At 46.9% G+C, this 27,471-nt stretch overlaps 1 protein-coding gene across 2 annotated transcripts in view; it reads right to left on the bottom strand.

Moving 5' to 3' along the window:
• Chst11 (carbohydrate (chondroitin 4) sulfotransferase 11) overlaps nt 1-27,398 on the bottom strand; it is a 201,645-nt gene extending 174,247 nt beyond the window's left edge. Inside the window, exon 1 of one of the 2 annotated variants that reach the window (XM_013022721.1) lies at nt 26,826-27,398. In XM_013022721.1, the coding sequence (XP_012878175.1) occupies nt 26,826-26,928 (103 nt within the window). In that variant the 5' untranslated portion in view covers nt 26,929-27,398. Of the gene's footprint in view, nt 1-26,810 lie in introns of both variants that reach the window. The other variant, XM_013022714.1, reaches the window with a different exon arrangement.
• Nucleotides 27,399-27,471: the final 73 nt, after the last annotated feature.

The raw sequence follows: 27,471 nt of genomic DNA, 5'->3' as shown, positions 1-27,471 counted from the left end.
AAAAAAAAAAAATCAAACCGGAACTATTGTAATCCAGCCCTCTGCAAAAGAACTGAAAGCAGAATTTCCAAGAAACAGCTGCACACTCAGCCAAGACATGGAAACAGCCCAAATGCCCACCAGCTGATGGGTGGATAAACAGAGTATGGCGTAGACCACACAAGGGATTATTCAGCCTTAAAGCAAGGAATCCTGTCACATGATACAACATGGACAAACCTTGAGGACATGGAACTAAGCAAAATAAGCCAGATATAAAGAGTGAAATTCCAGCTGGCGCCACTCACAACACCGTCTACAGTATCCAGAGTCATAGACAGAGAAAGAGAAGGATATTACCAGAGGCTCCGAGAAGTAAGTTGTTAAATAATTGTGTGCATTCTGATGATATAAAATCATAGTATATATCGAAATGAACTCCAGGAAAAGGAAAGATAATACTAATAATTGAATGTAGAGTTCCAGGTTTGCCAGATGAAGAAGTTCTGTCAATCTGTTGCACAACAACAAGGGAATTTTACACTGAAAAATATTCAACATAGTATACTCTAGGATGCATTTTTGCCAAAATTTAAAATCATGCTTTTAAATCCTGACCAAAAAAAAAAAAAAAAGAAAGCTTACTTGTGTAAATTTTTTAAAACCAGCTCCCTAAGGCTGGGCATTAGTGACTCACACCAGTCATCCTAGCTACTCAGGAGGCTGAGATCTGAGGATCATAAACAGTCTGAAGCCAACCTGCACAAGAAAGTCAGTAAGATTCCTATCTCCAATTAACCAGCAAAAAACTAGAAGTGAAACTGTGGTTCAAGTGATAGAGCACCAGCCTTGAGCCAAAAAAGCTAAGGTATAGCACCCAGGCCCTGAGTAATTGAAGCAAAAAGACCCTGACAAGATCCTGGCTCCTGATCTTAGACTTCCCAGCCTCCAGAAACATGAATCTGATAAATACTGCTTCTTACAAATGACCCACGCTCGGCTCTTCAACAGCACAGAACAGACCAAGCCGGAATTGTCCTCCACAGACCTCGAATGTGTCCTTCTGTCCTACCAGTGAGACTAGTTGGGCACCTTGGCCAGAGGGGAGGGGAGCGAAGGAGGAAGGAGGAGGGACGAGAGGGGAGAGGAGTGAAGGAAGGAGGAGGGGAGGGAAAGAAGAAGGGGATGGAAGAAAAATAGGGAGGAAAGGCAAGAGAGGGAGGGGAAGGGGAGGCAGGGAAGGAAGGGTTCAATAATCCCCTAGGCCCTGAGCCTTCAAATCCTCTCTCCACTGAATCATTCTCAGTATACCTACCACACGATCGATACCTTTATTGTGGCTTCTTCCGTCTCTATCATTTGGCTAAGACTGAGTGGAAATAATGCCTTACCATTTCTGAAACATTTGGCATATATTTTCCTATATCTTTCCTCCCCTCATGCAGAGCACATCCAAAACCACTAGGTTACAAGCCAGCCTCGGTGCCTTAGAGCCTAACATCTCATAGGTGCTCACTAAATGTCTGTGGAGAAAATGGCAGGTGCACATCAAGAACCCTTGTGTGGCTCAGGGGTAGTGACATATGCCTACCATCCCAGCACTTGGGAAGGGGAGGTAGGAGGATCATGTTTGAAGCCAGCCTGGCTCTGAGGTGGCAAGACTCTGTCTCAACAAGGGGAGGGGGGAGAAGGAAGGGGAGAGGAAGAGGAGGTGAAGGGGGGAGGGGAATAAATAGCTCAATTAACGAGTCCAAGGCCCACCTGACTCCCACAACCATCACGAGATGAGAAAACAGCCACATCCGGTCACATGGCCAGGCATCAGCTCTAAATTAAACATGTGGTCAGAGACCCCAGAGTCAGTGTGACCGGCTCAGGCTCTTCCGGTTGCCAGCAAACCATTTCAGCCAAGACAAACCACACTGGGCTTGTCTCACTTTCGTGACTGTTTTTTTTTTCTCCTTAAGAAAAGCTGACTGGGCTAGGAGCTGGAAAACAATTACAGTTATGTATGATTTCATCCCTAAATGTTCCTCGATTACAACCAGGATTTCTGTTAATATAATATATACCATATATGTCAATAGACTAGGTAATATTATATATCATCTGATATCTAATACAATAATAGAATATATATCATATATATTATTATATTAAGCAGCTCAACTGCTACCATGCTCTGGTAGCTTATTCCCAAAGCACAGATTCACAGCCAAACATGGCGGAACATACCTACATCCTCACATGGTGGAACATACCTATAATCCCAGCACTTGGGAGGCTGAGGCAGGAGAATCAAAAAGTTCAAGGCTAGCCTGGTCTATATAATGTTGTCCTGTCTCAAGAAACCAAGGAGCTAGGGCTGGGACTCCATGGTAGAATACAGCCTTGCATTCACAGGACCCTGAGTTCAATCCCTAGTATATCTTCCCATAAAAGGTATAACAGTAAATCCACAATCCATAAGACAGTCTATTCTCACTGCCAAGTACTACACACTGTCCATATTCTCTGGGTTCTGCTTTATGTGATCTGTAGCTCACTAGGCTCCGTTAGACCAGCATCAACACAAACATATGGGAAATCAGTAATGGTGTGGCGTTACATCACTAGGTGACAGACATTTGTCATTTGTTATAATCTAATGGGCCCACTGTCATATACTCACTGTGTCCCTGCCCATGGCTGTGTTTGAAACACAAATGAAAGTCAAATCCCCAGGGCAGTCGAATAGCCAAGTCTGTCATCTTTATCTCCTATCAGCTCTAGACCGCAGGAAAGCTTGTGTGGTGATAGAGGGATGTTCAAGACCTGCGCTTTGTCTAGACTTGTTCTGCTTTTCCTCAGGCAACTCAAGGTCACCCCTGTTTCTTCCAGGGTGCCCCAGCCAGATCACCACCCAGTGTGTGAACAGATCATTTCTGAGGGTTCTGCTGCAAAGTAAGCTGAAGGCTGCACTGAGAACTTTCTCTCTAGTGAGGGGAACTTCCTGACAAAGTGCAGCCCAAGGGCCTCAAAGCACAGATGACTCAGAGCTCCTCAGGCTCCAGGGATAAGCTGTGTGGATATTTCCAGACCTGCTTACTTTAAAAAAAATGGAGGGGTGGTGATGAGAGGCTATGGAGAGAGCAAAAGCCCTGGCTCCTTCAAAATGCTGGAGGCGCCAGATCTCTGCCAAAGTAAGCCAGTTGGTTCGGGGCTGGGTCCCTCCTCAAAATTCCTCTGCTGAAGCCTGTGACCCCCAGTGCCATGGAATGTGGGAATTTGGAGAAGAGTCTTCAAAGAGATGTTTAAGTCAAAGCAGGGTTGTTAGTTAGGGCAGGTCTTCAATGGAGCTGGGGGTCCTTCTAAGAAGTGGGTCACACAAAAGATTGTGGGGATGAGTGCACACAGAGGAGAGACCAGACAAGAAAGCAGCAAGAAGGGGAGAGAGAGGGACCTGCTGACACCTTAAACCAACAACTTCTAGATTCCAGAATTGGGAGGCCTCAGTGAGTGACATTTAGTTATAGCAGCTCTGGCAAACTAATACCACAGTGAATAACCAAACAGGCTTAGGTATGTGCACATAGTGACACACACACACACACACACACACACACACACACACACACACACACACTTGCACTCCCATGTCCTTGGGCCACACTCTCCTTGCTGGTGGGATTCAGCCTCACTCTCGAGATGCCTCTCTGGGCAGCAGCAAGATTCTTTCTCTCCTTCCTTTCTTCAAACATAATCTCCACATGCAAAATCCAGCTCCCAAAAACCCCCAGTCCTGGCTAGCTGGGCAAACTAAAAAGAAAAATATAACCATATAGAAAAATGTGTGTGCCTCTCTGAACAATATACCAGTAGTTTACACAAGTTAGACTGCACAGGAGAAGAACTCTAGCCCCACTTAAGGAGACTCACTGTTTGGAGTGGCATTTGTACGAAAGGAGTTCCCAGGCCAGGTGCCAGTGGCCCCTGTCTGTAATCTGGGCTACTTAGAAGGCTGAGATCTGAGGATCAAGATTCAAAGCCAGCAGAAAGTCCATGAGACTTTTATCTATGATTAATCACACACAAAGAAGAAAGGAAGGAAGGAAGGAAGGAGGGAGGGTGGGAGGGAGGGAGGGAGGGATTGTAGGGAGGAAGAAAGGATGAGAGGGAGGAAGGAAGAAAAGATAGGGAGGAGGAAAGGATAGGAGAGAGGAGGGAGGGAGGGAAAGGAAGAGAGAGAAAGGGAGAGGGAGGGAAGGAAAATGGAAAGGAAAGGAAAGAAAAGGAAAGGGAAGGGAAGGGAAGGGAGGAAGAGAAGGAGAGCATAAAGCTGTGGCTTAAGTGGTAGAGTGCCTGCTTTGAGCAAAATAGCTAAGGGACAGCCCAGGCCCTGAGTTCAAGACCCAGTACCAGCACCAAAATAACAACAACAACAGCAATAATAATAAGTGGCTTCCTGTGCATTTTCATATTATTTTTTTTTTTTTTTGTCGGTTGCGAGGCCTGAACTCTGGGCCTGGGTGCTGTTCCTTGGCTCTTCAGCTCAAGGCTAGCGCTCTACCACCTGAGTCACAAGGCCACTTCTGGTTTTTTTTCTGCTTATGTGGTACCGAGGAATAGAACCCAGGGCCTCATAGCATGCGAGGCAAGCACTCTACCACTGAGCCACCTTCCCAGCCCATATTATTCTTAACATAAAGGAGGATTGGATGTTTGGCTGCTGCACCTGGATTGATCTATCTCTCCCTTATCTGTGCAGTCGGGACAGGCAGACCCTCTCTAAGCCATGTGTCTTACCCAGATTCTGTTTCTAAACTCCCTAGCCCTGCATGCAGTAAGCACTTAGGAATTAGTAGTCTGATCATTGTTAGTACTGGGGTTATTACAAGCAGGAATTTTTGACTCATGGGTAGAATGAAGACTCTTTTCAGGCTGACAGAAAGTAACCGTGCAGTTTGTGTTCCTCTTTTATATAAAATCTACAGCATCAACCAAAGGATCCATCAAAATCCAAGGCAGGATTGAAAAATGCGTCTCTGGGGATGTACTTTGTCCTGCACACTGTATTTTTAACTCTATCCGTATGCTTTTATATGTTGCCTTTGTGTATAAAACCCTCATTCTAGCAGACTGTCAAATTGGACTTATTTATTGGTAGAACAAAAGGAGGAACCTAGTGTGAGTATATAGGGGTGCGAGTGTACACACACACACACACACGTACACACATACACACACAAACATACACATACACACACAAACACACACACACAAACATACACAAACATACACACACAAACACACGCACACAAACATACACACAAACATATACACACAAACATACACATACACACACAAACATACACAAACAAACACACACACACACACACACAGAGGTCCACTAAGCTTGATCCTCCAGCAGAACTCACTTCCAGCTATAACACAGGATGAGACACCCCCACACTGGGGACCCGTCCCATCTGGTCTGTTTGAGGTCTCTCACACATTGAGATTCCAAGGCTCCAAGGCTTGGTTGTCCCAGGGAGTGGCTTGGCAACCTTTCGGGTGTGGTCACTGAACAGTCATCATGGCAAAGCATGGTGCCAAGAGGCAAGAACACACCCTCCAGACAGGCCCATTCGCCAGGCAGACCAGAAACACAGCCCAGGGCTGCCAAGGATTCTGTCACAGGCCCGGGCAATGAAGCCTAGGCTCCAGCTCTGGCAAAGGGAGACTGACAGTCCACACAGGCTGTGTCACCTACAGGGAGAACACCAGACCCCAGACGCTGACGTTAGTCACCGTCTCGGAAAAAGTCCGCCCCAGATCTCTATCCACCCAGCCATCAGCAATAGAGCAGGAAAGAGAGACAGAGACAGACAGACACGTGATAACTTATGCTCCGGCTTCAAACCAACGGAGTCTATGCAAAGAAGGACCCGAGTCACCTTAGATCAATAGTCTTGCTGTCTAAAAACGGCACATCAGTAATTACAAGCTGGGTCAGCAGGAAGTCTGTGGTCTGAGGCCTTCCACTCACCATTACCATAAACGTGCCATGGTTTTGGAGCATTGAAGAGGCTTTGACTATGAATTCCCTCCCTCCTCAGCCCTACACGGCAGGGAGCATGAAGAAGGGGCTAGAGAGGCTCTTCCTGCTGGGAAAGGCTCAGCCAAATGGTTGTGCCACAGGCTCAGGTAAGATGCGCAGTGTTGGTGATGGGGAATTTCTTGTGACCTGCAGCCCAGCCCAGCTCCTACTGCTCCTGCTTCTACTGGCCTGAGTCACCCACTGAGTGCCTGATGATCTCACACTGAATCCAAGCGCCCTGGAGATGCCCCTCTTGTTCACACCGCAATCATTACAGATGCGTGAGAGCTTCTTTGGGCTTCGACAGATGTGGTTCTCGAAGTGAGATCGGGACTCCCTGTGGCAGACTGGCTCAGGATGTGATGGTTACACAGACTCCCAGATCCCATGCCAAACCCAACAATCCAATACTCTGCAAAAGGCACCCAGACCTACGCCTCCAGCCAAAGCTGGAGAGAGCTACAGAGAGCTGTAAACCCCCAAATTCCTGAGAATACTCCAAGCTGGTGGGGGAGATTTTTGTGTGTGTGTGTGTGAGAATACCGTACAGAGGAGTTACAATTACATGGGCAAGATAACAAGTACACTTCTTATCAAGCATTGTTGCCTCCTCTTTGTTTCCCCTTCCCATACCCCCCTTCCCCCACCCTAACCTCCCCCCACCCCCCCACCAAAGTTGTAAAGTTCGTTTTTCAACATAACGTCTTGTACATCTCATTGTTGCAATGGGTCCACCTGTATCCCTAGTTAAACGATTTGTTTTTTCCCTTCCCCTCCACAAATTATACCAACATCAACTACAGTGAAAGCATGGGTTATACCGTGGGGGAGGGACAAACACAGCAACAAGGAAATTATCTTATAAATATGTTAGAAACAATTACATGACAGGAAAAAAAACATTTGAATACTTATCTTGGGGTTCATTCCCCTAATATCAACTTATCTGACCTTTTCTGGTTGACTCAGACATATACTAGATATTGCAAATAAGGAAAACCATGGGACCTATGTTTCTTTGGGCCTGGCTTACTTCACTTAATATAATTTTTTCCAAGTCTTTCCATTTCCTAACAAATGGGGCAATGTCATTCTTTCTGATGGAGGCATAGAATTCCATTGTGTATATATACCACATTTTCTTGATCCATTCATCTACTGAGGGGCATCTGGGTTGGTTCCATATCTTAGCTGTGGTAAATAATGCTGCAATAAACATAGTCTTGCTGGTAGCTTTACTGTGGTCTTGTTTGTGATCATTTGGGTAAGTGCCCAAAAGTCGGATTGCTGGGTCATAGGGGAGCTCTAAGTGGAGTCTTTTGGGAATCTCCATACTACTTTCCAAAGTGGTTGGTGGAGGAGATTTAAAACAAACCCGTGTTTCTGAACTTCACAGATACTATGAGTCTGCCTTTGGCCCCCTCATCTTTTACATTTGGTGACATTCTGAGTCTGACAGTACCCAACCACAGGACACTGACGAAGCAGACTTACACAATAAATACCTGTGTTCAACATGAGATCAGAGCCTTCACCATCTGGCTGACAAGTTCTCTCTCTCCCTCCCTCTCTACAACTTCAAGGCCCACGGTTTATCTTAGCACATGGCCAGCCTCCTTTGTTCATATCTGAAGCATTCACAGAAATGGCTGTGACTGTTTAGATATGAACAAATGTGATGGGTGCACGGGTACCACCCTTTCCTGGAACTCTCTCTCTCTCTCTCTTCTCACTGGACAAGTTAGCCACAGAATGGTGAGCAAGCAGATAAAACACCACCGCCCAGGAAGAGCAACAGCATGGAGGCATGTGGGTCTCTGCAGACCACTGCATTAGCCCTGAGCCTGGGTACTATGGACTATAGCTCATCTGGGCCATAGAATGCAAAAAGAGGCAATAAGAATCAAAATGTTGGCATTGCCACATTTAGTTCAAACAGATTTTCCATGTGGCAAAAACAAAAAAGTTCCAAATAATACTATCACCTGTAATCAAAGGGTACAGATTGTCTTTCCATTCAGTGATTGACTTTGGACCTCTTGGCTTTCTTGCTTTAGTTATCCATCAGAAAAAAAAATGTCCTTCAATCCTAAGCCACCAGCAGCCACAGAGCCACCAGCGCCATGGAGATCTCTGTCTCTTCTCTCTGCTGGAGGATTAACCTCAGAAGTGTTTTCCAGAGCTCCAATCCAGGCCTTGTGACTCTAATGAACTCCACAAACCATCAGAATTATGCTGGCCTGTTATTAGCCTGGAACTCAGTCACCATTAGGTTTCCTCTAGGGAGTAACTATAACACCCTTGGGACAGGTCTGATACCCTGGTACATATCAACCCAAACACCGTGTGACTTTGTTTTCGTGCCTGTGCTAGCGCTTAAACTTGGTCTGGGCACTGTCCCTGAGCTTTTGTGCTCAAGGTTAGCAGTGTACCACTTGAGCCACAGCTCCACTTTGGCTTTTTGTGGTTAATTAGAAATAATAGTTTCATGGACTTTCCTGCCAAGGTTGGCTTCGAACCGTGATCCTCAGATCTCAGTCTCCTGAGTAGCTAGAATTATAGGTATAAACCACTGGTGCCCAGCAACAGTTTTATTTTTTGTCAGTCATGAGGCTTGAACTCAGGGCCTGGACACTGTCCTTGAGCTTTTTTGCTCAAAGCCAGCAATCTACCACTTTGAGCCACAATTCCACTTCTGATTTTGGGGTGGTTAATAGGAGATAAGAGTCTCACAGACTTTCCTGGTTTTGAGGTGGTGAATAGGAGATAAGAGTCTCACAGACTTTCCTGGTTTTGGGGTGGTTAATAGGAGATAAGAGTCTCACAGACTTTCCTGCCTGGGCTTCAAATTGTGATCCTCAGATCTCAGCCTTCTGAGTAGCTGGGATTACAGGCGTGAGCCATCAGTGCCCAGCACCCAGGCACTTTTAAAAGTGCCTTCCATATTGTCATGGTTAGAGAAACAGCCTCATGACCTCAACCAATACATATTAAGAACCACAACATGGATCCCATCTCCAGAGCAACCAGAGAAATGCTGCCACTGCGGCAGACCCACAGGTAAGATCATCTTTATTCACTCATGGGCAAAGCTCTATTGTTTTTTATTGTTATTTCCCCAAGGTAGCACCAGGTCCTGAGGCCTGTAATAACTCCCTTCAGTCCAGGCCACCAGTGTCAGGCAATCACCCTACTTAACAGCTAGCAGAGCATCTGAACCACACTTGCAGATACCCGAAGTTAATCAACCACATCCTATCTAACAGGAAACCTAATAGCCAGCTATTTTTGACTGGTTCTCATTTCCCCTCACCCACTTCCACCACAGTGCTGAGCTGCTGGGCGGGCAGGCTGGGCAGAATAGAGCAGACAGGAGGAGAACGTGGACACCCCAGAGAGAGCAACACCTGGAGGAAAGGAGGCTCTGGGGAATTGGTTTGCCTCCAACGAACTTCTCCCTGAGGCTAGAGGATCTTCCCGCTAGGATTGCAATGCAATCATGTAACTACGCCAAGATCTGTGGAGCAAACTATTTATCACAGCTTATTTCCCCAAGATAGGAAAGCTATTTTTTTAATGTTCCAGAAGATGGATGATTAGACACATCCAAGCTTTGTATTGTAGGCACAGGCCAGAAAGACGTCACTCAGGAAGCCCTGTCCGTGGTGGCTGGCATGGGACTGTGACGGGTTTGGTTGGTTTTGTTTAACTCTTTGCAACTCTCAGTCTCACTTCCTTTCTTGGGGGGGTCATGCCCCAAACCTGAGAACATCATCAACACATTAGCTTCCTGGAGAGACACGTTGTCTGGGTACTGCTAAGAGGAGCATATAACATGCTTAAAGGAGCTCCTGGCTCTTCTCAGCAACACACATACACACACACACACACACACACACACACACACACACACACACACATCTGGTCACATCTGGTTCCTTCCCCCATAGGCTGCAGACCGACAGGTGCTTTGCCCACACTAGCTATGCCAGCAACTCACCAAATACAGAGGAAGGATCTGCCCCTTGTCTTTGTGGGCAGCTTACAAGATGCCTTACCCAGAGTGACTTATAACCAATGGGCTGCTGAGTCCTGGAGGCTGGGAAATCCAAGTTCAAGATCTGGGCAGATGTGTCTGTTTGTTAAGGGACAATTCCAGGTCCTTGTTGCATCCTTGCTTGATCCAAGGAGCTCTCCTGTAGAAAAGCACTAACTCCATGCAAAAGCCTTACCCCCCACCACCTAACCACCTCCCAGGACCCCACCTCTGTCCCATTAGGGGGTCAGGCTTCAGCATGTGAATTCTGGAGAGACACAAGGATTCAGACTATAGCATTCCTCTACATGATGCTCCTGAATCAAAGTTCTCCTCGCTGACACTAGCCACACAGTTCACAGAAAGGACTTTCTTGGCAAAGCATAGCAGTGAGATGAAATGGGTAGGAAGTCTCAGCTCTACTGCTCATAAGCTATGTAGCCTGACGTTAATTACAAAACTTCTCCAAGTCTCCTAAAGATGAAGACAAAGGCAGTTGTCCCTCACCGACTGTTGAGAAGACTAAAATGGTTTAGCACTAGGAAAGGGAGCTTGGCCAGTCCTGTACATTGCCGCTGAGGTTGATCTGCATCAAAACTGAGGACATGGCTGTGGGAAGAGCCATTTGTCATCGATAGATTTGCTCCTCTCTCCAGGCAAGTCCACTGACACGTGACTACTGTCTTCACAGCTGTCCTGTGAAACCTGTCCTTCTCAGCTTGTTCATTCCAACATTCAAAGTGTGCATTCAACCAGCACTTACTTTATGACAAGGCTGGGACAGACCAGCCACTGGGGACACAACCTGTATTTTCTGAAACCTGGCGTGTGAGCAAGAATCTAAACACCAGTATCCATGCTGAGACAGAGGAGACTTTGTCAGGAACCTGGAAAGTAGCTTCATCAAACTGGCTGAGATACACTAAGATACCTCCACACACCTCTACTGGCTAGAGCCTAACTGGGGACAACCTTCTAGAAAACAATTTGGCTACAAGAGTCTCAGAAAGTTTATATAACCTGTGACTTCCCCTTCTGAATATTTATTTTTAAGAAGCATTAAGACACTGACAAGATGTATATACAAAAGACACATTGGGGCCTTTTCTTCAGCAAACAACCTCCAAGCTGATCATCAAAGGAGAAGAAGTAAATTAAAATACATCCACAAGGTGGAACAGTGTGACATTTTCACAGAAAACTGGATGATGGAAGAAAAAGCCAGGGCTTCAGCACAGAGAAACAGAAGCAAGACCCCACTACCTTACCTGCATGTTGATTTCCCTTTGGAAGTATATAAACACAATGGCAGGGGGAGGGGGGAAGGGTTGGGGCGGGGTAGGGACTGGACAGGACTAGAAAGAAGATGGTAAGATGGAGATTCCTCCAATGCCAGTGATCCTGAAGCTTCTAGAAGTAGATCTCTCTTTCCCAAAGTCTCTATAATTCACGGGAATTCTTTTTATCAGCAGAAGGGAGATAGATATGCATACACAAACTTGCTTTCTTTGAGACACTGTAGAGAAGGAACCACCAAATGTAGTGCCGCCAACCCACTTGACAAATTTCACGCCAAGGCTGGGGGCTCCCTGGTCTGTTTCTTTCCCCATTTATCCCACAGTATTGGGAAGGCTCCAGACACACATTGTGTTTTACAATAAATGCCTGTTGCATAAATTAGAAGGAAGACTGGAGTCTAGCTCAAATGGTCCTTCGCCTGGGGCATACCTGACCAGTCCTAAACTAGTGATTCATGAGTGTGTGTGTGTATGTGTGTGTGTGTGTGTGTGTGAGTGTGCTGATCCTGGAGCTTGAACATAGGGCCTAGAAACTGTCCCTGAGCCTCTTTGTGCTCTACCATTTGAACCACACTTCTGGCTTTTTCTGAGTCATTCATTAGATAGAGATGAGTTTCACGGACTTTCCTGCCTAGATTGGCTTCAAACCATTATCCTCACATCTCAGCCTATGTAGCTAGGATTACAGGACATGAGCCACCAGCACCCAACCCCTGAGCTTTTTGTTCAAGGCTAGTGCCCTACCACCTAAGCCACAGCTCCACTTCTGCCTTTTTTTGGTAGTTAATTGGAGATAAGAGTCTCACAGACTTTTCTGCCCAGATGAGCTTCAAACCATGATCATCAGATCTCAGCCTCCTGGGTAGCTTAGACTATAGTCGGGAAGCACCACCAGCATTTCCCTCTTTTTCTAGCTGTCCTTCTCCCTATTAACAAAACACTGCAGGGGCTAACAGTGGGTCTGTCACCATTTGCTAAACTGCAAGGTATCTGCATGCAGGAATCCAAGTCTTACTCAGATTTGTCTCTTTAGCCAGATAAATGTTCGGTCTATAAACGTTTACATGATGAATGGGGAAGGGGACTGGTGGTATTCTGATTGTGCTTATTAACAACAATTATTTATTGTCATGATTTAAGTCCCTTGGAAACCTGAGTCTAACTGGAGATGCTAAGAGAATCTAATCAAGTTGGGAAGAGGTCTTTGAAATAGTCTACAGTCAATTCCAAGAGGGTCACTGGATTTAGCCTGGATGTACTTTCTTCTGATCAAATTCTGCTCAGAACCCCAAAATATGATACTAACAAGAGAGAAGCCATTCTCACAGGGTTAGGCATTACAGGAAGTTCTCTGCTTCCTTCCTGTAAAGACTTCCTGGTAACTCATAGGGGTCCCCAAAATGAAGAAGAGCAGTACAAAACCACAGGTTCTTGATGATCCCCCACTCTTTCCGCTTAGCATCACTGCTCTTCCTACCAAGGTTTACTTATGAGTATACATGTTTATACGTATGCATGCATGCATGTACATATGTCTGTCTTAGTGTGAGTAAAGTTGAGCCCTGAGCTGCATCAATACTAGACAAGTGCTCAGTTGCTGAGCTTTGCCAGAGTCCACTAAGCTGATATTTTTAAGCCCATAATTGTCTTTTGGAGACTGGCTCACACTTTCCCAACAAAAGCTGGTTTGTTACAAATGACTAAAAGATTACCTGCTCCATTTCTGGCTTCAAACCTCTATACTTCCATTTTTGAACAGCAAAATTATCCACAGTACCCACCATACAATAGGACCTTCGTTCTTACAGGATTTCACTGCTTAATTCTCCCATTTTCAAAGTAATCTCCCTCCCAGCACTTTCACACCGGCTCTTAGAAGGAAGGGCTTCCTTAATTAGCCCTTCCAGTCTCGAATCTCTCTAAACCGCTCGGCTTGCCCCTCCACACACCCGCTCCCTTAAAAACTTGCTCCGTATCTGCAGTGACTCTATATTGCTTTCTAAAAGAAAAATTAAGCCTTTGAGATAATTTTGCCTAAGGCAGGGGGTGGACAGAGCACAATAAGAACTAAAAGGAGGGCTCCAAAATGGTGTGACCAGTATAAGGACATTTTCCATCTCTCTGGGCTGTTCATTTAGCATACCAAAGCAAAAACTCCTCCTCGTTGGGGCTGGGAAGGTGGCTCAGTGGTAGAGCGCTTGCCTTGCATGCTCGAGGCCCTGGGTTCGATTCCTCAGCACCACATAAGCAAAAAGAAAAAAGCTGGAAGTGGTGCTGTGGGCTCAAGTGGTAGAGTGCTAGCCTTGAGCTGAAGAGCTGAGGCACAGGGCCCAGGCCCAGAGTTCAGGCCCCACAACTGGACCAAAAAAAAAAAAAAAACTCCTCCTCGTAAGCTGACTGTACACCCTCTCCTCTTTTCTGCCACTTCTTCCAGATCCTTTTGAGGATGCAACTTAGGGCATCATTAGTAACCAAGATCCTAGAACTTCACCTCCAGGACCTATAATTTGGGCATAAGCAATGCAAATACTGAGGTTTCAAATCCTGACATAGAATGCTTTTAAGTTAGGCCTTCCTTTGTACTTGGTACATTCATGAATAATCTCCTTTCCCACTAAATGATAACAGAAAGGATTCCAAAATGGCCTCAAGCTCATTTTAAGAAAATGGGCATAAAACTCCTGCCTTTGTGGTGACGCCAGAGGGTTTCAATTTCCTCATCTGCAAAACAAGAGATCCTAAGTCTTCTATACCTCCCTCATTCCAAGAATGAAGTTCAAACTTGAGAGCACCCCATGGCCCTTGAACATGTAGGGGGGTTCTAGTGGACAATGCTGCTCTACCAGGGTCTTGCTTCAGACCCCTGCCTGAAAACTGAATCAGCAGACTCAATCCTGGAACACACTATTACTACACTGCCTCCAGAGCTACAATCATGTCTTTGACAGTTGTTCCCTTTGGGGCTGTGTCTATATCTGGCTATAGCATTAAAAGGATTGCTTTCTTGGCTCTTTTCAATGACAGCTCACTGTAGAAGCAAACTGAAAATCTTATCTGCAATAAAAACTCCATTCTCATTCTCCCTCTTCTTCTTCCTTTTCTTCCTCCTCCTCTTTCTCCTTCCTCCTCCTTTTTCTTCTCTTCCTCCTCCTCTTCTTTCTTCTCCTTTTCTTTTGCCATGCTGGGAATGGAACCCAGGGCCTTCCAAGTACGCTACCACTGAGCTACATCCCCAGCCAAAGGAGGATTTTCAATTACCATCAGTGCATTGACTCTTTTGACAAGTATTATTTACTGGGTGACTACCATATACCAGAATCCATTCTACATGTTGGGACACTGTGGGAAATCAAATATGGCCCCTGCCTCGAAGGAGCCAATATGCCAGTGTGTATACTGCTGTGCACACACAGGAAACTTTGGGGCATGGAAGAGGTTCTCCATCCCCCTTATACTAACCAAGAGGGGATAGATGAGGTGTCACACGAGAAGTAACAGATGAATTGGACTTTGACATCAAAACCATCCAAGTTAAGGAGAGAGTGGAGAGTCATGTGAACACAGATGACAGCTCTGGCCCCAAGAGGCTGAGCTCACCAGGGATAGAGTATAAAGTAAGAAAGAAGAGAAGGGGCTATCACTGAATGCCCATTTCCTTAGTCCACTGCTGAGCTCAAAGCCTGAATAAAATAATTAGCTCTTGACCTAATTAACTGAAACCAAGCCTAAGTAGATGGGATCTATAAGTGAGGTGTAGTCTTCAGTAGCAGCCTGGATGATGTTCCAGTCCAGCCAACTCCTTAACAGATTATCTGGAAGCTTCTGTATGATGGGATTGGTTAGTACTTAGCTCACAAGGCTGAGGGAATAGCAAATGCAATAACTCCGTGACAGCAGTTGATACCCTCATACACAATACTTAGAACGTATATGAAGTCACTAAATACTTAGGAAGAGGCCCTTGCTGCTAATGTTATTTTTAAGTAATTGTCAGATACATGTTGAATCTGAGTAGGGGTGTCCTACCAATTGATATTTTGAGCTGGATCATTCTGTGTCATCAGGACTCGTCCTGGAGTGTAGAAGATGTTTGGCAGTGCCCTCACCTCTCCACAGAGAACGCTATGACACCTGCAGAGAAGGAGTAGGGGGGCTGGTACCTAAGTCCGCCTCAGCACAGGACAGCCCACATATGGAGCACAAGGCCAGCCAGCTCCATCCTGCATCCCAGGCCAGAGAGTGCCCCCAACACCTGCCGGGAAGAGCGTGGCCATTGTATGGGTGCCATTCTCAAGTGACTTCTTTCATCTCCCTCCAAGTTCAACTCCAGTGGTGGCATTGACCCATGTCCTGTGTTGTGTTCTTTCCCAAGTGTTTCTTGTTAAAGCGAATGGGAACCTGAAAGGTAACTATGGGTATAATTGGGGAGAAAGAGCTACGGTCTTGGAATTCAGCATGAAACCACACAGCGGATTTTTTTTCCCACCACATATAAACTCTACATTCCCAAAATGCTTACATGGAGTCAGAGTTAAGCTTTGATGTTGGAGATGAGCCACCTTAGCACAATACATAGAAGAACAGAGCCTTCTCTCTCCCTCCTCCCCCCCAAAATAACAATCTTCCTAGGACTCTGGACATGAGCCTTTCCGCAGATCTCACGTGAAATAGATAAATATTTACTCGAGTTTCAAACCGAGTGAATTCCACAGCATCGCTGTCCAAGTGGAAGGGAGAATCACAGTGCAGTTCCTTCCAGATCATTCTCCCATCCACTTCCATACCCACCCACCCACCCACCCCCCCCCGCAGCGCCTACAAGACAGGCACTCTGCCTACTGGGAGATGATCAGACCTCTGAGTAGGCCACCTGGACTCAATCATTCATCCCACCCATGATTAAGTGTGCCCTACAGTGTGCTAGACACTTGCCCAAGACCCAGAGTATAGTAAGTCCTATACCAGATGCTGCTCAGCAGAGTTGTCAAGCATTTCTCAAATATACATATACACACACACACACACACACACACACACACACACACACACATATGGCATTTGGCAGAATGGATGAGTCTTGGGTGAACTAGTTCCCATCAGTCCCTGGGGTAGAGATGAAGGTTCACCCTTTCAAGATCCCCAATTAGCTCAAAGCAACTGATAGGAAACCACACTCCCATCAGCTCCTCTCTCTAGACCTTAGACAGTGAGATTCTCAGTGCCTGCCTCCCTTCTCAGGAAATGGTGACAACGGTAGTGTGTGCCTTCAGTGACTAATGCCCAATAAATATTCCTATTGCTCCATCAGCTCATCCCCTAGCTCGGCTCATTTCTGTCCTCTTCAAAGCCACTTCTCCCAGAGGCCTTCCCTGACCATCCTACTGAAAACGAATCTCCCCTCCTGCCTTCATGGTCTTCTCTACCACATTTGACATTGTTTGACTCTCTCCCTCATGAGGCTGTTGTCCCATGGGGGGACAGATCTCTGGGGCTTGTCCCCTGCTGTGTCCCTAACACCTAGAACAGAGCCTACACTGGCTAAGCCTTCAACAAAAATGCCTTGCATGGTGTGAATCAATCCAGTGATAGTCAAGGCCTGTGGTACTTTCTAGACTCTAACCCCTATGCCTGCTCACTATGGTGAGGAATGTTCAGTGATACCTGGGGTAAAATGCATCTCAGCCATTAAGAAATGTAAAGTGTTATGTTACAGCGCTACCTTACAGGAGCCTTTGTGTGTTCCTTCTTCTGGAATTCTTTGATGTGAACAGCTTTAAACAGAAATCCAGCCAGCAGCCGACTCATTCCATTTCAGGCACAGTGGTGGTTTTTCTTCTCCAAAGTTTTTCAGATCTCCACTCAATGAAAAGGACCTAAACACCTACATCGCCATGCTTCTTTACTTTTACCCAGATCTCCCTGAGACAGAATCAGAACCAGCCGCTCTTCGCTAAAACTGGTCACTACTACATGTCTGTCCAGGTTGACCGAGACTGGTGTGTTATAGATGACAGTCAGACAAGTCAAGATTTGGGGCCATCTCAAAGTTCAGTGGACACTCTCTGTCCTTCAAAGAAGTCTGGAAAGAAACCATTAGATTTTGCATTCTTGCTTAACCTAAAACAATAAAAGTCAACTAAGATTGAGAGCACAAATTGTCAGAAACATCCCCTTTACAACTTCGCTATACCCAGCTACCCAAAGGGGCAGGTGAAATGTAAAACCCACAAAGTACTTGCTGAGGGGCCACCTCAATTACTGACCCACTCTCAGATTTCAGCGGATCACCAGGTATAATCTTAAGTAGACTTTTATAGGATCAACTTTGCTAACCCTAAGCTATTGATCCCAATCCTCACGAAACGAGACAGAGACAGAGGCTGTAACAGAGATCCTAGACAAGCAACACAGTAGGAGCCAAGGCTCCCTGCCTAGGCACGTAGCCTTGCTGTACCTCTCCCTGGGCAACCAGCACATGACAAGATAAAAGAGTTAGCCAAGTCAGCCACTAGAATTGTCCAAGAGACGAAGACTATGTGGTTTTATAGTTGCATTGTTGGGAACTTCTCCTAGATATTTAAATAATAGTAATGAACATAAAGTATTTATAAACAAAATATTCTGGTGACACAGCTGCTCAAATGTTTTGCCAAGCTAGTCTATTAGTAAGTCCAATGGATTTGTGTTCATCCTTCATTCTATTCTCCTTCTAGAAAGTTTCCAGAGTGCAGAGGCTGGCAGGAAAAGCTGTTTTTCCCACACTTGTTTGACTCTGAATATGAATTTGGTCTCTCCAGGGGTGCTCACTGGAATACAGAAAGCTAACCTGAAACAGTGGACACCAGGAATCTTGCTCCTGGGTCTACTTTCCAGAACTGTCACTGAACTCCATAGACAGTCCTAGAGACAGGGAAGCAGAAGCACCCCTTGGGAATCCAAGGGGGTCTTATTGTTATGTATTCGCTTGCTAGTTTGTTTGAATTTTGGTTTTTGAAACAGGGACTCACTAGATAAGAGTCTAGACTTAGCCTTAGATTCTCTCGCCTCAACCTCTCAAGTGGCAAGATCTCGGAAAATGTACAACACATGTGCCTTGTAAGTCAGGTTTACTGAGCAACTATGCTAAAACACACCGGTTCACAAATTATTACAGATAGTACTCCCATTGGCAAGGAGTTATTCTTGATGCTCCATGTTTCTAACAACTTTACAAGCATCAAATTCTCTTCAACAAATATTTTTCTGCTTAAAATACTTATTGTCTTTCCTGAGTCACAGCACAGAGGTCTGGGAGACAATAGTCTAGACCATATCAGAATCTGTGTTTGAGATTCACTTATTTACTATTTTAATGTGTGTGTATGTGTGTGTGTGTGTGCATGCATGTGTGTCCCTTACCTTTTTTGCCCAAGGCTGGTGCTCTACCACTTGAGCCATATCTCCACTTCTGGCTTTTTGATAGTTAATTGGCAATGAGTCCCATGGATTTTCCTGCCCTGGCTGGCTTCAAACCAGGATCCTCAGATATCAGCCTCCCAAATTGCTAGGATTACAGGTGTGAGCTACCAATACCTGTTTCACTTATTTGTTCTTTAGATGTTTCCTAGCCCCTTTGGGCCAGGCTCAGAAGCTATGTGAATGGCAGATAGGTAGCCTCACGTGCTGAATCAAAAAAGGAAGGTGTACAAACAAACAACTGAGGCGTATTTCTGAAGGTGCTAAAAAAGAGAAGTACAGACCAAGAGAGCTCAGCAGCCTTGAAAGAAGCAAAAATCCACACAGGTACATTTTCCCCTAGGAAATTTCTCTTATCATTTTCTAGTTGAACTGTCAGAGTCAAAGACCATCCTTCCCTCCCCTTTCCATTCTGACTCTGATCCAATCGCTATCTGTAAATGAAGAGATACTATGAGCTCTAAGGCTCTGAAAATGGAGAGCAAGTAAGATGGGGGGCAGGGGGAGGGAATGGAGGGGAGGAGGGAGAACCAAGTGATCCCAGCTGTTTTTCTGCATTCCCGATCAGAGCCTGCATCTTTCCAAGACGACCAAGTTTGCAAAAAGTACCATCACAATTTACAGAGGTGGCTTTGGAGGGCATGAGCTGGGCAGGAACACTGCTATTTCATGTCATACTCGGCAAGGAAAGCCTGCTCCTGAAAGATTGGTCTGCTGTGAGGCTGCTGTTGATTGCAACACAGTCAAATGGCATCAGTCCTCAAGTGTGGGGTGAAAAAATGGGTGTCATAAGCCACAATAATTCAGGGAGCAGGGAGCAAGGAACCCAGACTAGGACCCGGCTCTTACACTCCCAAGTCGTTTATCCAATGCCATTTATGGGTGGGTCTACTCCATAGATCATCCCTTGTACATTTCTACCTTAAACACTAAAGATGGAAGGTCTCGGTGCGGGAGGGAGAGATTGACCAAGTGACCACCTTAACAAAATGCACAATCTATGGGCTGCCCAAAGATCAACATGAGATGCAAGTGAGTCTTGATTTCTAGCCCTGCTTCAGCCCTTTGGCTAGACTTCCCTCTCAAACCCCTGCAGGGATCCCCCCACCCCCACACCTTCCCACAATCCAGGCCAAAGACAGCACCATAATCTCAAAGCCTCGCTGGGTCTCTGGCTGCCTCCCTCCCTCCCCGCTCCCTCTGCTCTGGGTCCTCCAATCTCTTTGCCAGGCATTTAGCACTCAAGGACCAGACCTGGCCTTGGGCTCCTGCCTAGAACAGGCTTCCTGGAATGGATCCACAGCCCGCTCCTTCACTTCCCAAGGGACGCTGCTGTCCAGTGTCACAGAATCAATAACCATGCCTATATAGTCACCTCTCTATTATTAAATTGCAGCCCTTGTCTGACTGAACGAATGAGAGGGGGGGGAAGGGATAGAGAGAGAGAGAGAATAAACCTGCTGTAACATTTTAATCACATTTGATTGAAGATACATCAATTATAAGCCCCAGGATATTTTAATCAACATATCCGATTGTTCAATAATCTCATAGGAAGAACGTTGCTCTCTAGTCCCAAGATTCAAGAGGAGAAAAACGAAGGAGAACAAAATGAATGAGAAGAGAGACTTCTGGCTGGCCTCAGTCCATACTCAGATAAAGCCTGCTGGCCCTTAATTTCAGGAGAAACCCAGTCACCGAACCTGCAGAATACCAAGAGCCGGGCCTTCCCTAGGGTTTGAGAAGGGAAAGGGCGGCGCCTGAGCTGGTAAGCCTTTGATTTCCTGTTTTGAAAGGCTGTGCTGATAAGGCCAGGCGTCATAAGCAAAATGATTTTCAACCAGACAAACTCAAACAGCAGTTGCACCTGGTGGAGGAGAAGGGCGTGTCCGTCCCTCACGCCTCCTCTGCCCCTCCACAACAATTCCCCCAGCAACTTTGTGCGGTGCCTGCTCAGCCCTGGGCTTCAGAAGACAATGAAAGGAGGTCTCCTGATGGGAGCCATTGGTAGCTGCCACTGTGTAGCCGCTCGGCTATGAAAACGTCTCATTGAGGTACAAACACTTAACCCCTGACATCTCCCCATCCAATTAGTGTTGCTTGCAGAATTCTCATATTTGAGGCTCTCTTGACATTTTTTCAAAGGAAGCTGCAGATAGATATACAAAAACAACTCCTAAGTATTGGAAAGACTCCAAATTGACTCCATGCACAATCAAAAAGATTCTCTAATATAAAATTTCATTTGTGCCAAGAAATAAAGAAAAGAAACGCCAAGCACTAGTGGCTTATGCCTACAGTCCTAACTACTCAGGAGGTTAAGATCAGAAGAAGAATCTAAGGGGGAAGGTAAGGGGGCGGTGATTCCATCTCAACAAAAGAAGCTGGGTATGTTAGCAAGCTGTCATCGCCATGAAAAATAAGAGGATCAAGGTTCAGGCATGCACCCAGGCAGGAAGCAAGGCCCTAACTCAAAAATAACCAGCACAGAAAAGGCTGGCAGCATGACTCAATGGAAGCGTGCCCGCCTAGCAAGTGTGAAGCCTTGAGTTCAAACCCCAGTACCAGAGAGAGAGAAGGAAGGAAGGAAGGGAGGGAGGGAGGAAGGAAGGAAGGAAGGAAGCAAAGGGAAGGGAAGGGAAGGAAGGAAGGAAAGAAGGAAGGAAGGAAGGAAGAAAAGAAGTGAAGGAAGGAAGGAGGGAAAAAGGTGAAAAGAAAATATACTGGCTGATCATCCTGCTCAAGGGCAAGTGGGGTGGAGATACATGCAAATCTATAAACTTGAAAGTATAGCTAAGCTAGATGCCAGTGATCCTAGTTCCTCTGGAGGTTGGGATCTGAGGATAGGGGTTCAAAGCCAGCCCCCACAATAAAGTCTCCAAGACTCTCATTTCCAGAAGATGAAGTAGAGCTGTGGCTCCAGTGGTAAAGTGCTAGCCTTGAGAAAGAAAATGCTTAGAGACAGTGCCCAGGCCCGGAATTCAAGCCTCAGAGCCAGCACATAAATACAAACGCAAAGCGTAGCTAAATTTTGTATATTTAAATTTAATAGGTAGTTACCATAATGATATAGTTTCTGAAATATAATTATTTGTTTGAAAATAAAGGATTTTGAATTTAATTACTTAGATAAAATGGGTGTGTGTGTGTGCGTGTGTATAGGTGTGTATGATAGCATAGGGGAGATACTCAGAGATCCAGAAATATATCAACCAAATTCAAAATGCAGTGACCTCAACTGATTTTTTATTATGTATACAGGTTAAGTATTCCTTATCTAAAATGTTTGGGACCAGAAGTGTTTCAGAGTTCGAGTGGTTTTCAGATTTTGGATACTTCTGGATTAGACCCACATCTAAATATGAAATTCTTTTCTCTCCATCACCTCATACATCATTTTATATAATACCACAGGGTGTGACTATCATAAGACTCTCCAAAGCTTTCAAATTTTGGAGCATTTTGAATTTCAGATTTTCTGATGGAGATTGCTTAACCTGAATATGTATTTTTTAAAGGAGAGAAGAAGGAGCCAGTTGCCTCTGCCTGATAGAAAAATACGTATTAAAGTTTCTGTTTGGGACATCCCAGAATTTCTATAATGAGCATAAACCTGGAGATTAAGTGATCAGTTAAAGTTATATCTCCAAATTCATTTTATAGCCCACCTGATCAAGTGAACTGTTCTAATCTCTTTTTCTGCATAAGCATAAATTAATAGTACAAAGGGGTTTCATTGTGACAGTTCCACATTTTCAGGGGATGTACTTTGATCAAATTTACCCAAAGCTATCATCTGTCCAGACAAGGCAAAGAAATCCCAGGTGAGGGAGAGTAAACATACAGCAATGGGGTGAAGGAGGGTGGGGGGGGGAGAGGAGAGATGTTTTTCTCCTTGGCAGGCTTGTCTCTATGAACAGTAGCTTTCAAATAAAAACCACAATCTTACTGAGTAACACAAAGGGATGGTTCTCTTCACAGGGACTCTGCCTGGGGCCTCTCAGCTTTGCGCTGCCTGCTCAGCCCCACCAAAGCCCCCTGTCAGCAGCAGGTATGTGAGATGTTTTAATGTAAGGAGTGGAACTCTGACAGGCTGCATTCATGCAAGGACTCAACAGATGCAGAAAAGCAGAAACCACAGGTATGTGGCTCCCATCTTGTCCATTTAGGAGTAGGTCACACTTACAAGGAGGTGTCTGTCTTGAATGTGGATTTGTCTAAATCCACTAACTATGGCCACCTTTACCCAGTAGCCAGGACCCTGAGCAATGCATTCAGGCCATGGTGAAAGCTTCAGTCTGGTCCTGATGATATTGAACTCAGAATCTAGGAAGGCAGGGAAATGTCCCTGCCAACCTCCGAAAGAGCCAAAGTACAGGCCAGGCATTCGGTTAAACGTACCTTCTGGAACTAGACACACAGAGGCTACTTCATGCATCAGCCAGCAAATATTCTATAGAGAACTTACTACAGTGCCAGACCCTGTACAAAACCTATAAACTAGAATGGAGCCCCAAACCTAGTCCCTGGCCCAAAACCTATTCTTCATGAAGACTATTATCTCAGAGGGCCAAAGATGACTAAAGTAAAACTGCTTAATTGACAAGGCCCACTTCTGCTAAACCGCCAGTCTATGCTGTAATTGATAGCGAAGTACTTGATGGCCAATTACTCAAATTCACAAATTACTCAAGCTTGGGAGTTAGAAGAACAGGAGACAATGGATCCCAGGTTAGAATCAGGAAGGACAGCCAGCCCCCAGCCAGCTGTCTTCTTTATTTCTTCCCTCCCTCCTCACACCCTCTGGACACCGCAGGCCTGCAGCTCATTTCTTCTGCAATATTACTTTTCTGATTCACATATAGGTGTTTAGAATTCCTGCCAAAGGACTTCAAATTTTTAGCAACATAATCTGGGCCATGCTGTGGTCCTTTCTGCCTCTCCAAGGCTGATCTACAGAAACTCAAATGATAGACTCAAGCCAAAAGACCAGCTATCCTTGCTCTGTGATCCTTCCCAGATGCAAATATGGTAGAACTTTTAAATTCAAAGCACTAGAAAGAAAAAAAAATTTAACATCAACCATGATCAACAGTAGAGTTCAGCAAATTAAACCCTCTCCCCCAAAAGAACAAGTGTTTAATATAGATTTCAAAGCATATTTTTAGCTCCACGTAATAATAATTCATTGACGTAGTTCTTATGGTTACATATATATAAAACCTCTCAATTGAACTCTATTAAAGTAATATTTGATATGATCTGGGTGGGAAAAAATCTCAGAAAAGCAGACTTATAAAGATGTGAATTTCAAACCAATACCATTTTTTTGGTAGGAAAAAGAAGCAAAGGGCTGGGCAAAATTAAGCTTATGGCCAGAAAAGCTTAGAAAAGTCATGCCTCTGGCCAGGCTCCAGGGACTCTCATCTCTCATGCTAGCTACTCAGGAGGCAGAGATCTGAGGATTGCAGTCCGAGGCCAATCCAGGCAGACAAATCCTAGAGACTTTCTAACCAGCAAAATGCTGGAAATGAAGGTGTGGCTCAAATAGAAGAGTGCCAGCCTTGAGCAATAAAGCTAAGCAAGAGCAAGAGGCTATGAGTTCAAGCCCCAGTGCTAGCATGAAAGAAAGAAAAGAAGAGAAAAGAAAAGAAGGAAGGAAGGAAGGAAGGAGAGAGAGAAAGGGAGGGAGGGAGAGAAAGAAGGAAAGGGAAAGAGAGAGAGGAGGAGAGGGAGAGGGAAAAGGAAAAGGAAAGGGGAAAGAGAAAGGGGAAGAGGAAGGGAAGGCAAGAGGGAGAGCAGGGCCTATGACAGTTCAAACTTTCTTCCTAACATCTTTGACTACACAGTTATTTTCTAATCTCCCCCACAGGATCCATGAAATGGAATTTCACTGAACAATTCACAGGTATATTCCTCCTGAAGTACATTCCTGCTGGAAGCTGCTACTAAACCCTCTTCCAGGTATTTCTTCAGAGAATTACCTGGCACGCACCATCGCAGCCCAAGTGGAATAGGCCTGAACACATCTCCGAGTCAAAAGCAAAGCATCAGGGCCTTTGTTTAACACTGCTGGGCCCCATTATATTTCCACACCAGCCTGTCCTCTCTCGGGAGCATCTAACCCTGGCGGTCTTTTGGGTGGCCCTTGGAGCTTGGCATTGAGATGCCTGTCTGTCTAGTCCTGCCTGTTGCCACCACCGCCTAAGCTGCGGGAAGGCCAGCAAGGTCCATTTTTAAATTCCCTTGGAAGTTTCACAACCACAGGTTTGAGTGAAGAGACAAACACCGCTCTGGCTACTAACATTAAACTAAAAATACCCAGCTGCAAACAAAAGCCATCTTTTACAGGGCTGGCTCAGATGTCCTAAGGTTCCATGTGGTAATGTCAGACCATATTCTTGGCAGCCTGGCGACCTTAACAACTGCTCCAAGGCCCAACAGGGAAGAGGGGCCAGTGGGTCCCAGCGCTGTCAAAGAATCACACAGCCGCTGCCGGGTCTGTTGGATGCGAAGAGCAGCTTGATTGCTCTGCCATCCACCAAGACACAGGGGTTTGATGAATCAGCGGTCTGTGTCTGCTGGAAGTGTTAGGTATACGCTGAAAGGAGTAAGGGGAGACATGCACAAAAAAGGGACCGACCCTATTTCCCTGCAAAGAAATGCGTTTCTGCCTCTCTTCTTGCGATCAGAAAAGCCAATTCTTTCAGGGAGGCCGCTGGGGGGCGGGGGGTTGGGGGACTCGGAGGCGGAAAAAAGAAATGGATCTCGGAGCCACCGTGGCCCAGCGAGAAGAAACGAGGATCGAGGACCCGCGTTCACCCCTGGTCAGCTCAGGATTCTACCTGTTGGGCTTCGGAGCTGAGCCGAGCGGCCCGGCTGCAGCGCTTGAGGGCGCCGCTCTCTCCCCACTCCAGTCCCAAACTTTCCAAGGCGCCCCCTTTCCAAAGTGGGGAGGCCCGGCCTTCGGCTGCGTCCGTGCGCATCTGCCTCAACCACGGGAGATCGGAGCAGAGGTTGAGTCCCGCCTGGCCAGGGCACAGGGAAGCAAAGCAATGGTATGACCCGAGTCCCCCCCCACACACCTCCCCAGCACGCCGCGCCCCCCAAAAAGAACTCAGGTAGCCTACACATGACCTGAGCTCGCTGCTCAGGGTATGGACAGGGGAGAGGGGAGATGATCCTGGGAAGAGGGCTGACCAAACCCCAACACCCCCCCCCCACACACACACACACACTTCTCCCCAAGGCACCGGGTGCAAGGTCGCTGAGGGGGCTGGACCCCAGGCTGTGCTGGGGGAAAGGGGGGGGTCTGACGGAACCCCTTCGGCTTCTCCCAGCCCCACACCTACTCTGCACCTCCCACCCAGCCCGGAACACGTGGAAGCTCGGCCTCGGGTGTTCCAATCCCAAGCAGGAGATTCGAAACCCCGGCCGAGCGAGCACCCTTCAAGCCCGGGTCTCCAGCCCAAGAAGAGGCGGCGGCGCAGCTGCCTCGCGCGCCCCGGGGCGCAGGGCAGCGGCTCCGGGCGCCTCTTCCAACCCCAAGAGCTGGGCAGGGGCAGAGACGGGAGTTTTCATTCCCTTCCAACCAACCCCCCCACCCCGCCCCAACCTGGCATCTCTCCCCACCTCTGCCTGCTTCCTAACACACACACACACACACACACACACACACAAAGAGAACAAGACAAGGAAGGGAGGTTGGGAGGTGGGGGACACTGCCGTCCTCCCCAGTCCCATCTGCAGCCCGGAGGAAGAAGAAGAAGAAGAGGACGAGGAAGGCCGGCGCACACCTTTCCTCCTCTCCATCCCGATGACCGGGTGGATGGCTGTAGCCAGCCCCGGGAGCCCGGGAGAAGAGGTAAGGCTGGAAAGAGGCAGAAACCCAGGCAGAGCGAGTGAGCCAGAGGGCGAGGAGAGAAGAAAATATCCAACAAAACCACGCTAATGCGCCCCCTACCTGGGTGCAACATACTTTGGAAATAGAAGATGACCAGGATAAAGGATCCCAAGCAAGTGGCCAGCACCATCCGGCACATTCTGTTCATCCTCATCACTTCCAGCAGCGCCGGCTTCATGGCTTTGTCCTGGCTGCCGGAGGTGGATCGATGGCGGGGTGGGGGGTGGGGGGTCCGGAGACGCGCCCCGGGCGCAGGAGCAGGGACCCCGGCACGCGGATCCCAGCCGGGGAGGCGCAGGGCAGGGCCGGGCGAAGGGCTCGGGAGGGCGGATCGCTTAGATTTTTGCAGCGGCTCTCCGGAGTCCCCAGCCCGGGAACCGGGGAGGGGGTGTGGAAGACACCGGACTTGCTCTGGAAGTACCCGGGGGAAGGTGGCCGGCCGGGGCGCGCTCCTGGCCGGTCGTCTCGCCGCTCCCTCCGGAGGCGGCGGCGGCGGCCGTTGCCTCCTCGTGGGCCGGGCGACTCGGGTGCGAGCGGTGATGGTGGCGCGGCCGCCGCTGCCGTGCGCTGTGGCGGCGGTGGTTGTCGGACGGGGTCCCCCCTCCCTGCTCCAAAGGCTACTTCATTGCGCTCCAATGATCTATATATTCCGGGGGCTGGGCTTTACCAAATGCAACTCGCAGCCCCGGGCGAGGGGAGGGCGCCTGCGGACCGGGGAGGA

This window comes from Dipodomys ordii, unplaced genomic scaffold (assembly GCF_000151885.1).
Source record: "Dipodomys ordii isolate 6190 unplaced genomic scaffold, Dord_2.0 Scaffold3, whole genome shotgun sequence".
Lineage (NCBI taxonomy): Eukaryota > Metazoa > Chordata > Mammalia > Rodentia > Heteromyidae > Dipodomys > Dipodomys ordii.
The sequence above is the reverse complement of the archived record's forward strand: the minus strand, read 5'-3'. Positions and strand labels throughout refer to the sequence as shown.